Genomic DNA, 14,653 nt, shown 5'->3' with positions numbered 1-14,653 from the left:
CAAGGTCTTGGAAATATAGTCTACTGTGTTAGAAAGCTGCAATCATCACACAGTACAGAAAGACCAGGAGCATGGAGCAGACAGAAACATAAGACGAACAAGATCAAACTTGCACACCTGTCACAAGCAACACTGTAGTGCAAGAGTCGCTACCAACATCATTGGTAACTTGGCAAGTGTATTGTCCAGCCTTGGAAGCATCTACTGAGTAGAGATTTAAGAAGCTGGTTGACCCTTCCAAGCCAAGGAAACATTTAGGTCCTGAGGCAAGTTCCACGTCGTCCTTAAACCACTTTATTTTAAATGGTGGTGTTCCTTTAAGTATGGCCTTAAATTCCACTGTGGAGTCAGGTATGGCTTGTTGTCGCTCAGGTTTCACTAGGAAGCCAGGTGGCTCTAGAGATTGTTAAGAGAGATGTGTTTAGTTAGATTCCCTGTGGTTGAATGGTTTTGATAATTTTATGGAAACATAAGAAAACAACTCATGAAAAGAGGTAGTAACTAAATATTTCTGGGACTCAAAGGAGACAAGGTAAGAGTGATAAAGTTTTAAAATACCCACAAAGAAAAATCAAGAAGAGGTAAAGAAATTCTAACCTTTCACAGTTAAGATTCCACTGCAAGCATCATCTCCTGCCACATTTGACACCTTGCAAGTGTAATTTGCAGTGTCTTCTAAGTCCAGATTGTTAACTTCCAATGATACAGTATTCTCATGACATGCAAGTCTGTATTTTGCACTTGTAGATATTTCTTTCCCATCTTTAAACCACTGAGCACTAATGGGAAGTGAGCCAGAAACCTTGCATTCCATGTGAATCGAAGAGCCCAGAACTTTATCCATTTTGGTTAACTTTTTTGTGAATGTTGGAGGAATATCTTGATCTGTCCAATGCAAACACCAAAACACACCCATTAATCTGTTGCTGTTTGTTTGCAAAGGGCATAGTTATAAGTAAGAGAAGCCAACTGGGACAAAGATACACACCTAGCACTCTCAGGTAGGCGTCACAGCTGCTGCTTCCAAAGTCATTTTCTACCTTGAAAGTGTACTGCCCACTGTCTTGTTTCATGACTGATTGGATCCTGAAACTGGCCACATTATTTTCAAAGCTCATTGAGAAATATCTACTGGGTACAATTTGCTTCCCATCTTTAAGCCATTTCACTTTGAGTTCTGGTGTTCCAGCTACGACGCACTCCAAGGTCACTGGGTCTTTCTCAGTAACATCAACTGACTTAGCTTTCTCTATGATTTGAGCAGGCTCTGCAGTAGGAAAGACATGTGCATGGGTTACATTGGTAATTCCATTGGATGTCAGGTGTGTTTATGAAACTATGTCTGCAGACTACCATTAGTGGAGAGTAGCTCACCAACCTTGTACTAACAGGAAAGCATAGCACCTCTCAACTCCTGACTCATTCTTGGCTTGGCATGTGTATCTCCCACTGTGTCCATTATCCACACTTCGCACTTGAAGTGTGGCCACATTATCCACAAATGACATATGGACATTATCATTTGCATCAAGAATCTGATCATCTTTTAGCCATGTGATGGAAATTGGGGGTGAGCCTGCCACGGTACTCTGAAAGGTGGCGGAACTCTTCAAGACGGTGGTGACATTTTCTATCTTCTTGATGAACGATGGTGGCTCTGTGATTAAACAAGACACCATTTAAAGAAAAAGCACGACTTATCAGCTACTCATCAGCACATCATGAAAGGGTTATTCCTCTTCTGATTCAGTAGCTGTGCCGAGCATGTAACTGACCTTTCAGGGCAACGCGGGCACTGCACGAGCAGCTGCCAGCTTCGTTGGATATAATGCACTGGTAGTCGCCAATGTCTGAAGGGTCACACTTGGTGATATGTAGGTAGAACACCAACATTTTCTCAGTCAGTGTATATTTTTTGCCACTTCGGATTTCCTTGTTATTCTTCAACCAAGTGACTTCAAATGGAGATGTGCCCATCACCTCACACTCCAGCTCTACATCGCTGTCTTTCACTACTTCTGCAGGCTCCAGCTCCCTGATAAATGTGGGGGGCTCTACAGAGTTGAAAGGGAGACAGAGAGCAGTTTACTCAAGAGAAGCCTTGAGACCCAACAGGCAGCCCCAGCTAAAATGGAAAGCAGATTCCATAACGAACCTTTCACTTTTAGTTCAATGCTGCAGCTCGCTGTGCCGGCATCATTCCGAGCCTCACAGACATAAGTCCCGCTATTTTCTATTCTGGCATTAGAAATCTGGAAAGTCGCTAAACCTTCCACGAAGGAAATGCCATATTTTCTAAGGTCTGTTATTTCATTCCCATCCAGGTACCAAGAAACTCGAATTTCAGGAGTGCCCGTGACTTGGCATTCAAATGTTGTTGACTGTCCGTTCCTTAGCACTAATACTGGACTGGGCTTTTTAATGAATTGAGGAGGTTCTAAAGATGGGAGGGAAAAGAGTGTCATGAACCTTTTTCAAAACAATGTTCAATGAGCTAAATAAGCCTCTTCCCTCTCCAAAGAATATCTAGACAAGCAAGAAACAGAAGAAATGTAGAGACCAGACCTTTTACAAAGAGGGTGGCTTTACTGGTTGCTGTGCCAACGTCATTGCTTAGCTGGCAAATGTAGGTCCCAGAGTCGGCGGCTTTGGCTGAAAAGAGCTCTAGAATGGTGGAGGTGTCATCCTTCCAAACTGAGCGAGCTGCCCCAGAGTGCAACTCTTTGTTATCTTTAAACCACTTTATTGTCATGGGCGCGGTGCCGCCCACAAGCGCCTTCAATTGAACCCTTGTACTGGGATTGACGTCTTGGGACTGTGGCTTTTCCACGAAGTAAGGGGGCTCTGGGGTGAAAGAACATGGAAAAGGAGAGAGGAAGAATTATTGTAGAATTGAGCAGCGAAGGAAGGAATTGAGAAATGGAGGGCAGAAGAGTTTTGAAAGGTGGAGAGAAACAGGGCCCACCTTTGACTGTCAGATGACCACTGCACTGGTTGTGCCCTGCCGTATTGGTGGCAGAACAGGTGTATGTGCCGCTGTCTGCACCTTCCAGCTGGCTGATTTCTAAGAAGGCAGTGTTGTCGTGAAAAGAGAATTTGTACTTGTCACTAGCTGTTATTTCTTGGTCATCTTTGAACCACTGGATACTTATGGGATGTGATCCAGCCACTATACACTCTAAGTCAATAAAAGATCCCTTAATACTGTCCATTTTCTTCAGCTTTTTGGTGAATGAAGGAGGTATAATAAGATCTAGCCAATTAAAAAAAAAAAGCAAGAGAAGAGTTAGGTTAATATACCAATTTGTGGTTTCTTTTTATCTTTCTCTCTCACCCCACTTCCATCATGGTGTTGGGGATTGTACCCCAGACCTTCTGCATGCTAGTCAAGTGCTCTGCTGCTAAGCTCCATCCCACCCTGTATTTTAGCAAAGGAATGCCCAGTGCCTCTGTATACAGAAGCAATACCAACCTAATACATTAATGCTAGCTTTGCAGCTGCTTCTCCCAACATCATTTTGGACCTCAAAAGTATATTCTCCACTATCCTTCTTTTCTGTAGAAATAATCTTCAGTATTGAGACTGTGTCAGAGACACTGATTTTGTATTTTGAACCCAGGGTCAGTTCTTTGCCATCTTTGAACCATTTGGCTGTAATCTCTTTAGTCCCTGAAAATTTAACTTGCAAAGTGGCTGGGTCTCCTTGCGTGACATCTATGGATACAGCCTCTTCGGTGATTGTTGCAGGTTCTGCAGATAACAAAGGGATAGATGTGGGCTGTGTGGTACTTGCCAAAAGGCCTACACTTGCATTTCTTCCTCCAACCCAAGACAGCCTCTGTGAACCAACCTTTGACTGAAAGTAATGCGGAACACCTCTGTATTCCCGCATCATTTTTGGCCTGGCAGACGTATTTCCCATCATGCTTCACTTCAATGCCACTCAGGTAGAGACTGGCCACATTGCTCTCAAAAGTCATTCTTATATTATCATCTTCAGTGAGCTCGTCGTTGTCTTTTAACCAAGTCACCGTGATTGGCAAGGAGCCCTTCAGTGTGGCCTGGAAGGCGGCCGTGCCTCCGCGGAGAGAGCTAGTGCTTTCAATCTTCCTCACAAACGATGGGGGTTCTACCAGAAGAATGGATTCACAATCAAGACCAGGTCGATAGCAAAAGCGGATTGTTTTTACAAAGGAAATGCACCTGCAGAAGAGCCCATCTGTCACCTGAAGCAACACTAACCTCTTAAAGTCACCCTGGCACTGCAGGTACTGCTGCCCACCTCGTTGGTCACCCGACACTGGTATTCACCAGCATCTGCAGATACAAACTTAAGGATCTGCAGGCTAACCAGCTGATCCTGGATGAAGGTTTTATATTTTCTACCACTTCGCAGGACTGTGTTGTCTTTGAACCAAGTGATCTCAAAGGGAGGTGTGCCTGCCACCTCAGCCAGCAGCATGACGTCATACTCCTTCAGCACTTCAATGGGCTTAAACTCCTTGGTAAAGTAAGGTGACTCTATAGTAGAAAAGAATGGCTTGTGTTAATGGGCAAGGTTCCGTGCTGTGGGCCACACCAGTGGTAACATTGGGCCAACTGGAGCACCAACCTTTGACTATCACAATGCTAGTGCAGTGGTCGCTGCCAGCCTCATTTTGAGCTTCACACATGTATTCACCACTGTCCTCAATGGCAATATCTGTAAGTCTGAGAACCGCGGTGGACTCCACAAAAGACATTTTGTGTTTGTCACTCTCCTTAATCTCTCGGTCATTTACGAACCATGTTATTTTAATTGGAGGGGTACCAGTTACTCTGCAGGCTAGTTGGGTGGCATCTCCCTTCTTTAACAGCTGCGATGGTTCTAACTTTTCAACAAATGTGGCAGGTTCTGTGGAAGGAAGGAGGTTATTAAGAAGTGTGATCAAGAGGAAAGAACTTGTAGAAAAAGGTTGCACAATGATGTCAAGAAAAGAGCGCAAACCTTTCACAAATAAGTTTGCACTGCACTCCACGTCTCCAGCCACGTTGCTGATTTTGCACTTGTATGTGCCTGAATCGGACGTTTTTACTGCATAGAGTTCCAGGGAACTTTCTAAAGCTTCTTTGGTAATGTAGCAGCTTCCACCAGAAACCAACTCCTTTTCACCCTTAAACCATTTGATGGTGAGAGGAGTAGACCCTTGGAAAGTGCTCTTCAGGCATACCGCTGAGCCAGGCAGAACATCTCTGGACCCTGGCTTAGTTACAAAACTGGGTGGTTCTAAAGAAGAGGAAGAAGACAGAATTTCAAGAAGAGGTGGGACGTAAGGGAAGAAGATTTAATTTGAGCACTGTGTAGGGTGAGAATGGACTGGAAAGCCCCAAGCCAACCTTGCACAATCAGGGCTCCGCTGCTGTCTTTGCTTCCCACAGAATTTGTGGCTCGACAAGTGAAATTCCCTGAGTCGCTCATGTCTACTCTGCTGATCTCCAAAGAGGCCGTGCCTTCCACAAATGCTATTTGGTATCTGTCGGAAGCAGCGATTTCTTTACCATCCTTAAACCAGGACACCCGCATGGGGAGGGAGCCAGCGATTTTGCAGTCTAGCCTGCAGGTACCGCTAACGACACTGTCCACGTTGCGTAAGGGTTTGGTAAAAAATGGAGCGATGTCTCGATCTGTTCGTGGCATAAGAAGGGAAACAAGATCAGCACAGGAGAGTGCTAAGTGGTTCAGTTTCTGACCATTTGTGTAAAAGCATGTGGCGCAGTTTTCTGAAAATACTAACCTAGTACAGTAAATGTAGTCTCACAGGAACTGCTGCCCACCTCGTTGGAAATCTCAAATGTGTACTGACCACTGTCGTGCAGTTCAGCCGAATAAAATTTGAGTTGGGCAACATTGTTTTTAAAACTGATTCGGTACTTTTTACTGGCAACCAAGGGTCTCCCATCTTTGTACCATTTGGGCTTGAGTTCTGGGGTGCCTGCGACTGTGTACTCCAGCGTGGCTGGGTCCCCTGCTGTCACCTGGATCAGCTCTGCTCGCTCAATGATTTTGGCAGGTTCTACAATGGTATTAAACAGTTAGGATTCCCAAGCATAAGTTAGAGTTTCACTTTAAGTGAAAAGGGCACTTCAAAATCAACATGTCCCTACACGAACCTTTCACTACTAATTCTCCAACAGAGGTTTGGCTTCCGGCTTCATTTTCAGCCAGGCACGTGTATTTGCCACTGAAACCTGTCTGAACGTCAGCAATCGTCAAGACCGCTACACCATTGGAAAAGCTCATCTTGATCTTGCCATCTTCTTTAATGACTTCTTGGCCTTTCATCCATGTGACAGAAATGGGTTCTGACCCTCTAATGGCAGCTTGTAAGGTAACAGTTTGGCCCGCTAAGGTGGTAAAATCATCTACTTTCTTGACAAAGGTTGGTGGTTCTAGTTAAAGAAATAACATATGTAACATCAATTTCCGCACACTCCAACCCCATATTTAAGAATTTCATCTAGGTTATATTTATCTTGTCCAGTACTACTATTAAATAGCATTGATTTATTAGAAAGAAGAAAAATTAAAGAATTAACAGTTACTTTCAAAAGATAGAAACATAGAAGATAAATGGCTTACTATATGCTTTCCTTTATAATAAGATAAAAATATTTCTACTGGTATCAGGATAAAGATTGGGTGAAAACCACTGACTTTGTTCCGAGTCAAATCAAGATGAAACAAAATTTAAAGGACAGATGAAGAGGAGAAAGTATCATTTTTTTTTTTTTTTTCCCCATGGCTTAGGATAGGCAGGTGAGTAATTTCCTAGAGGACGTAAGCTCTCACAACTAACCTTTTAGCAAGTGTGTCGCACTGCAGCCACACTTTCCGACTTCATTAGCAACAACACACTCATATTCACCAACATCTGCACTATTGAAAGAAAAGATTTCCAGAGACACAATTGACTTCTGAGAACTCAACCTGTATTTTTTACTACTTCGAATTTGCTTCTTATCTTTGAACCAGCTAATTTCAAAGGGTCCCGTGCCCGCAATTTCACACTGAAGCAGGGCGTTTGTTCCTCTCACTATGTCTGCCGGCTCAAGAGTTTTGATGAAAGAAGGAGGTTCTATAAAAGTATGAAAGCATCGGGTCAGTCATGGGTTACAGACAATTAAAAAGGCAAACTTTTCTCAGAAAAACATGGATCTAAAACTCAGGAAACAAACCTTTGATAACTACTTCAGTACCACAGCTGTCACTGCCCACGTCATTCACCGCTTCACATGAGTAAGTCCCACTGTCTTCAACTTTCACATCCGTAATGTCAAGGATAGCCTCGGAATTGACAAATGACATTCGGACTGTGTTACTTTCACTAAGTTCTTTGTTATTTTTAAACCATGTGACCTGGATCACAGGTGAGCCTTTCAGCTTGCAATGGAGGCGTGCTGATTCGCCTGGGAGCAGTAAGTAAGAAGGATCCACCTTCTTCACAAAGGATGGTGGCTCTACACGACGTATATAAAAGAGAAAATGGAGAAGGTATCTGAAACATTCATTCCACTGAAGAAAAGCAGACACAGAACAAAATACATACCACACAGAAGGTATCATCATGAAAGTTTGAAAAAAGCAGTGGTGCAGTTAATAGCTTTACGGCAATCTAAAACACTTTCCCATCTCTTTATTAAAAACAAAGCAAAAACAATAAGCACACCGACTATATGCAAAGAGTAATTTTATGAAAGATGATGTCTAAGAATTACCTATACCTGGAGTTCTTGGAAGACATTTTAAGCAAGATTTGTTAATGGCAGACCACACTTTAAAAGAACCAATGTGAATTCTAAAGAAGACTGAAAAAATAAAAAATGAAAACAGTGGCAGGCCTTCCCCAGACCCCAGGCTTGCTGAACGGGATTACCTTAATGACCAGTATGCCGAGGACCTCCCTTCAGAGGGAAGGGGCTGATGGTTGCCTGGGACTCTTACCTCGGACGGAGACGGTGGCTGACGTGGAACTGCTCCCAGCCTCGTTGGAAGCTGTGCACACATAGGTTCCAGAATCTTTTAGTTTGGCCAGAGGAATCTCAAGGGATGCTATTTTATCTTCAAAATAGATCTTGTGATCTTTCCCAGGGGGCAGTTTTTGCCCATCTTTGCTCCATGTGACTGTGACTTTCCTGTCCTCATCTACCTGGCACTCCAGGTGGATTTTCTTATTGATGGCTGATTGCACAGGCTCTAATTCTTTAATGAAATGGGGTTTGTCAATGACCATCAACTCTGCTTGGCAGATGTCTGCTCCAAATTTGTTGGAAGCCTTACAAGAGTAAGTACCCCTGTCTTGAATGGTAAGGTTTAAGAGTTCTAAACTGTGTTTGTTCTCTGCATCTGTAATCCTGCAGTTAGGGGACGGCGACAGGGCAGTCCCATCTTTCTGCCAAATAGTCTCGATCACAGGAGTTCCTGACACTGTGCAGAGGAATTTGGCTGCCTTTCCCACAAAAGTTGTAAGGGGCTTGGGTCTAGAGAGAAAGGTAGGTGGATACGCCTCTGCAAAAGAAAAAAATTAGCATTATATGTAGCCCCCACAAAAGTTTTTACTATAATTTTATAGTCCAAGACAGACAAAAGATGAGTTATATCATTAGATGGATGTGAGACATCATTAAGATAAAGTTCAATAACACATTAATAAGACCAAAAGATTTGTCAAAGGAAAAGAATCAAGTGTCCTTTCTGAATGAGGGCGACTTCACTTTAATTGTCTCTCGCAAAGTAGAGAATAAAACTTCTTTATGAAGCGACCTTACTGAAACTGTCTATTATAGCAGTGAATTAGCAGTTAGAATTATTTGATAAGAAACTCTGTTAATACTTTAATTCTGCAAATTAGAAGACCTTGTAGGGAAGATAAGAAAATGTGTTCGACTGTGCTGAAGAGAAGGGATGTTAAGTGATAAGATTGAAGGTGTTGTAAAACTTTACAAAACATCTTTCTGACCCTCATATTACATGCCAGAAAAATCCTTAAATTGCGTAACTTCGAATTAATTTCAAACTTGTACAAATATTTACTTCCTGTGATTTCCCATTTCTATTCTATTTTGAAACAATGCTGTAGGAACCTCTCTAGCCAATTTAAAAAAAAAAATCTTCCTCTTGCCTTGTCCTCTTACTATCAGAAGCCTTGATTCAGTTCCATGACTGTGCTGGCCTAATTTGTATACAGAAGTATCTGTGTCATTGAGAATAATGACACAATGCTGGTCTCATGAAGACATTTTGACTATAGAATAAAAGCCAGCCTGACTGGGTCAACATGGGCTAGTTCCTTAAAATCTCAGAAATCTGTGGTATAATCAGGTAGCTAAAAATAAGAAGCTTCAGAGAACCCTGTCATTTTATGTCTGCATTTGGCCTTCCCCTTGACATTCTCATTAAGAAACACCCAAGGAGAGAGCCCCTCCCTACGGGGACAGTCCCTCCCACCTCCTCAGTGCCTACCACTACTGATCCTCAAGCTATAATTCAGTCTCACATTTTCTTTTGGGAATTAAAAAGAAAGAGAAGAAGGAATGGAATGAAGAAGGAGGGTAGGGATGGATGGAAGAAGGGAAGTTGGAGGGAGAGAATAGCTTTTTTTTTTTTTTTTTTCCTGCTAATAAGGGAAGTTGATTAGTACTAACTAGTTAAAAGTGACCCTATGTAGCATTTAGGAAATTGAAAACAAAATGTTCTTAAATTTTTAAAGTAGAAATAAAGTCTAAAGCCAGATATTTATTTTTATTTATAATCGTGTTCTAGACCTCTACTTATGTTAGGAATTGCTTATTTTTTCTCTTTTATGCTACTTTTTTTTTTTGGTTGTAGTTCTGTCCTTAACTGTTAACTTGTTTTTCAGTCACTAAATACACTAAGATATCATTTTTTTTTTTCAGTAGCACCAAAGTGTCTTGAAATGTTTCATATGAAGGGCAGAGCTCATTGGCTGACTCAGCATTGTTCTCAACTAATAAGGAACGTTTTCTTATGTGATTATAAAAGATGATGTTGTCCCACATCAGGTCCATTGTCCCTAGCCACCATGATACCATCGTGGCTATCAGTGTCTCCACCTTCTGCACCTGTACAAAGAGCAACATCAGCAATAACATGAACTGAGGTGACAACATCCAGGTCAGTGCATGGCATTTACCTGTCACGGTCAGAGTGGCTGTACAGCTGACGCTGCCGTACTCATTAGAAGCTTTGCAGGTGTACTCGCCACAGTCAACAACCTGGGTTCTCAGGATTTCCAGGCTGGAGACATAGTTTGAAGATCTAATAGAACACTTGTCACTCTCATAGATTTCTCTGCCAGCTCTGAACCACTGGAACCGGACATTGGGGGCGCCTTGGATCTCACAGGTGAATTTGGCTAGGTGGCCCAGAGCTACTTCTAGGGATTCAATTCTCCTCTTGATCACAGGGGCAGCTGTAAAGCAAAGCAGAACTCATTAGTTTTCTTCCTTATCAGGAATCCCACATTGTTCTTTTAATTCTAACTTTTGTTGCTGTTAATGAAGTCACACAGTTGAAACTGGTGAGCCGGAGATCAGCAGCTTAAGACAAGTGACCCGGAAATGAGAAAGATCACTGAAGGCAAAAGAAGTGGTGCTATGGGTGTGCATGCATTACAACATGATATATCATTTAAATATACCATGCTTCCTAGGAGTGTTGAACATAAGGTGAAAACACATGATTTACCAAAACTACAGTGAGGCAGAAGTGAAATAATTGCAAATAATAAGTAGGAATAAATGCAAATGGACAACTAATCATGGTTATTTTGCATTTATAGATGTTATTACAGAGTGCTTACATGCTTTCTGGTAGCTTTTTGGCATATTAAAACATTTTTATGTAAAATAACTAAAACCATATTTATTATTATAAAGCATTAAGATATGCCTTATTTAAAGAATAAATAGTATTGCAGATATAATAATATCCTACCCAGTAGTAGGAGAAATGTACTATCCAAAAGCAGCAATAGAAACTGCAAGTTAATAACCATGATTACGTCCGTGGTTTTATTTTTATTCTAAATAGCTTGCATTCTGGAAGTGGTAGATAAGTGAACATTCAGTGATGAGACCTAAATCATTACAGCTCAGTGGGTATTAGAGCTTGATCCATTTAATCCTGAAAAATCCAACCTCTTTTTCCTACAGTGAGTTTTGCTGAAGTTATTGTTTTTCCACTGTTGTTCGAGGCCTCACAGACATATTCTCCTTGGTGGTCTTCTGCACTTACTGTGTCGATTACTAGGGTGTAGGTGTTCTGATCTTGTAAACACTTGAACTTTTTATTTGAAGGCACCAGTTCACCTTCAAAATACCAGCTCACCTCCATAGCATTTGTTATGGATGATGTGAGGTACACAGTATCACCTTCCTCGGAAATGGTGTCCACTAAGTGTGTGAGTATGACAGGGCAACCCTTCTCAATTAAGGCACCCCTCAACTCTTGTGTCTTTACTGTACTAGCATCTTGGGTGCCACTTTTGGAGGCTTCTTCCTTTTCCTCTGCTGCTTTCAAAGTCTCCTCCTGTGTTTCATCAGAGGTGGTAGCCAGAGAAACTTCATTGGTGGCAGTTGTGGTATCCACACCTTTGACCTGGCTTTCCACCCTCAAACAGCTAACCTCTTCTGTGGCAACAAGATGCTTAGAATCGACTTCAGGTTCGGTGATTGCATCAACTTTCTGTAGATCTGAAAAAGAACCCATTCCTTCTGGCAGACCTAATGCATTTTCTCTCTGAATTCTAGGGTTCTCTGCTGTAAAGATATATATTTCCTCGCATATAATAGAGCAGAAGGCATTTTTAAGTTCAGTTTTCAGGTTAGCCATTTGAGGGTCAATGTCTTCAATGGTGATGGTTAATTCTGTTAGTGACTCTACTGAAGTAATAAGGTAGGTGCACAAGATGCATTTGGGCTCTAGGGTGAAGTTTATGGCCCTGACCTCCACCTTTTCAATATTTCTTAGCCACTCAGAGAAAAGACTCGTCTGTTCACTGGCCACTGCAGCTTGCAAAGCCCTACGGATCTGAGTTTTCAGGTTGAGTCGCTGCTCTTCTGTAATAGCAGGAAGCAAACTTTCCTTGGAAAGAATGTCACCTTCCTGCACCTGCTGCGCTTCCTTTATGGCCTCGGGCTCTGTTACACACTCAGGGCTTTGGGACAAGGGCACAGCCATGTCCTCTGAGTGTTCCTTGTGCAGGACCTGCTTTTCGTCAAGTGCTAATGGGAACCTCAAGGACTTGTCTTCCTCAGTCCTGACTGCAGACTCCCAGCCCGCACTTTCTAGTTGATCTGTACTTTCCATCAAGAGTCTGCCTTCTGTGCATGTGGGTTCTAAAGGGAAGCGAGGCTCATAGTTCACCTCAGAGCTCACAGCATCAGGCCCCTTGAAACTCTCCACCTGTCCCTCAGCTACGCTATGACTCTCAAGGATGTTCTGGGTCTCATGCTTTTGCAGAATTGCTCTCGGCTCTTCCCCTATCCCTGAGACTGCCTTTTCTTTTCGTAGAAGTGCTTCCTCAGCCACAGAGGACATGGAAGATTGTGGATAACTCCCTTCAGGTTCAGCTAATGAGGTTGTTAAGGGCTTGACTGTGACTAAACTCATTTGTCCCACAGATAAGGCACTTGGGAAGATTTTCTCAGGCTCTTGAGATGGTTGGGTGTCTTCTTTGGGGAGGGTTTCCGGAGACTGGACAGGCTGCACATGAAAAGTACCATCAGTGGAAGGAAGCTCCCGGCTGCTCTCAGATGTGGGCACTTCCTGCTCTAGGCTGGCTGTGGATGGCAGCTGCTGACCCCCCAGAGTAACGCCTGTACCCAGCACACTCATTTTAACACCATGTTCATAAGAAAGCTGCAGCTCTTCTTCTGTGATGCAAACAGACTTTGAAATGGAATCTCTGACAGAAGCCATCAATTCCTGCTTCCTGCCGAATGCTTCCTTTAGAGATGTTTCTGAGAAATCATCAGGAATTCCTGGTGCAAATTCTGCTTGGCTGGGGGCATCCGTCACATCTGTTTCTTCCACCAGCACAAGTAGCTGTGTGGTGCAAGTGGACTCACCCCATATGTTCTCTGCTTTACAGACATAGAGGCCACTGTCATCCCTCTGAGGGTCATTGACGATAAATGTCCCAGAGCCATCAGGATTATGAATGATGGTGTAATCCACGTTGGTGCTAAGTCGCTTGTTTTCTGTGAACCACGCAACAGTAGGGGCAGGATCTCCACATACCTGATACTCAAAGACAGCAGGGAGCCCCGGGGCACAGCACACTGGCTTTAACTTCTTGAGAAAGCAAGGGGGACAGGCACCTTCGGGCTTTTGCAGAGGTTCCTCTACTGCTGATTCTGCTTCTGCCTCTTTGCACGCTTCTCCTTTGGGATTTACTTCTAGATAGGCACTGCATGTTGCCCTTCCATATTCATTGCTTGCCATACACGTATATTCTCCCTCATTCTCAAATTTGGTGAACAGAATGATCAAGCTGTGGTTATCACCATCAAAAACAAACTTGTAGTCAGCAGACGGGGTTAACATTACTCCATTAAAGAACCACTGAATTTTAGGCTTGGGAATGCCAATGACAGTGACAGATAGCTTAGCTACATCCCCGATGCTTATTTCAGCATTTGACATTTTTTGGATGAAAACTGGGACGCTGCCTTCCTTTCTGGAATCAAACTGAGTGGAATCAACTGGAGGTTCAGATAAAAGTTCAAGTGTTTCATTTACGTTACATAAGTGAAGATCAGAACTATAGGTTTGAAGTTCTTCCTCAGCAGACAGAAAACTAGCAATCTCTGTATGGAGAAAAGTTATTTTGTTACCATAAAATTTTGTTTAACAAAAAATAGCAGTTAAGTTAGATATCAGTTACAGCCTTCCACTTTTTACTGGAATCAAAATAGAGGTGAATTCATCAAAAATACATTTCTAAAGTTTTCTTAGCATATAGAAAATTTTTACTACTGTACAAATGTAAATTTCAATCCATTTCAGTTATTTACAAATGTGAAAGATGTTCTTGTGCATCTTCTTTGTGAAGTAATTCTAGCTCTAAAGTTGGAAGAACTGTTATATTGCATAAATATTTAATTAAAAAAATCAAAAATTACTTAAAATCAGTTCCTATAAAGATCTGGAGTGGTTAGGGAGGATTTTCTTGAGTTTAAAAATGATGTTCATTGTAAAAGACTGATTGTTTGCAAACAAAATATCAATGTTTTAATTACTACTCCTAAACTGACACCACTATTTAAAAATACGGGGCTAACCAGCTATGGTGGTGTAGGTCAGCAAGCCCAGCTACAGGAAGCTGAGGCAAGAGGATTGTCTCAGAATCTGTGTGTATAACTACAGGACAGGGATGATAAGACATTAGTAGGGAAAACAACAAGGCATTACTAAAGATAATAAAGGGATCAGAAATAAGAGGAAATGACTCCAATATTAAATTTGTGATTATAGTTTATTTTATAAGGAGAACTTTTACAACAGTATTGAACAGGAAACAAATGAATAACAATAGTACCTTTAAATAGTATCATGGATAAAAGGATGAAAGACAGGTAATTTGATGTTAA

The 14,653-nt window shown here is 42.1% G+C and overlaps 1 protein-coding gene across 5 annotated transcripts in view; it reads right to left on the bottom strand.

Annotated features, from left to right (window-relative positions):
• The window catches only part of Ttn (titin), a 282,613-nt gene that overhangs the window by 199,677 nt on the left and 68,283 nt on the right, over positions 1–14,653 (bottom strand). For 2 of the 5 annotated variants that reach the window (XM_045148519.1, XM_045148522.1), the window contains 2 exons: positions 11,198–13,868; positions 10,192–10,470 (listed from right to left, as the gene is read on the bottom strand). In XM_045148519.1, coding sequence (XP_045004454.1) covers positions 10,192–10,470; positions 11,198–13,868 — 2,950 coding nt within the window. Of the gene's footprint in view, positions 1–117; positions 397–597; positions 886–988; positions 1,268–1,378; positions 1,658–1,775; positions 2,055–2,155; positions 2,438–2,565; positions 2,845–2,965; positions 3,254–3,472; positions 3,752–3,851; positions 4,131–4,243; positions 4,523–4,613; positions 4,896–4,988; positions 5,268–5,377; positions 5,666–5,775; positions 6,055–6,151; positions 6,431–6,837; positions 7,117–7,216; positions 7,499–7,982; positions 8,547–10,191; positions 10,471–11,197; positions 13,871–14,653 lie in introns of all 5 variants that reach the window. The other 3 variants (XM_045148517.1, XM_045148518.1, XM_045148520.1) reach the window with 3 other exon arrangements.

The sequence above is a fragment of the Jaculus jaculus genome, chromosome 4 (genome assembly GCF_020740685.1).
Source record: "Jaculus jaculus isolate mJacJac1 chromosome 4, mJacJac1.mat.Y.cur, whole genome shotgun sequence".
In the NCBI taxonomy this organism is placed as follows: domain Eukaryota; kingdom Metazoa; phylum Chordata; class Mammalia; order Rodentia; family Dipodidae; genus Jaculus; species Jaculus jaculus.
Note: the sequence above shows the minus strand (reverse complement) of the source record. Positions and strands in the feature narration are given on the sequence as shown.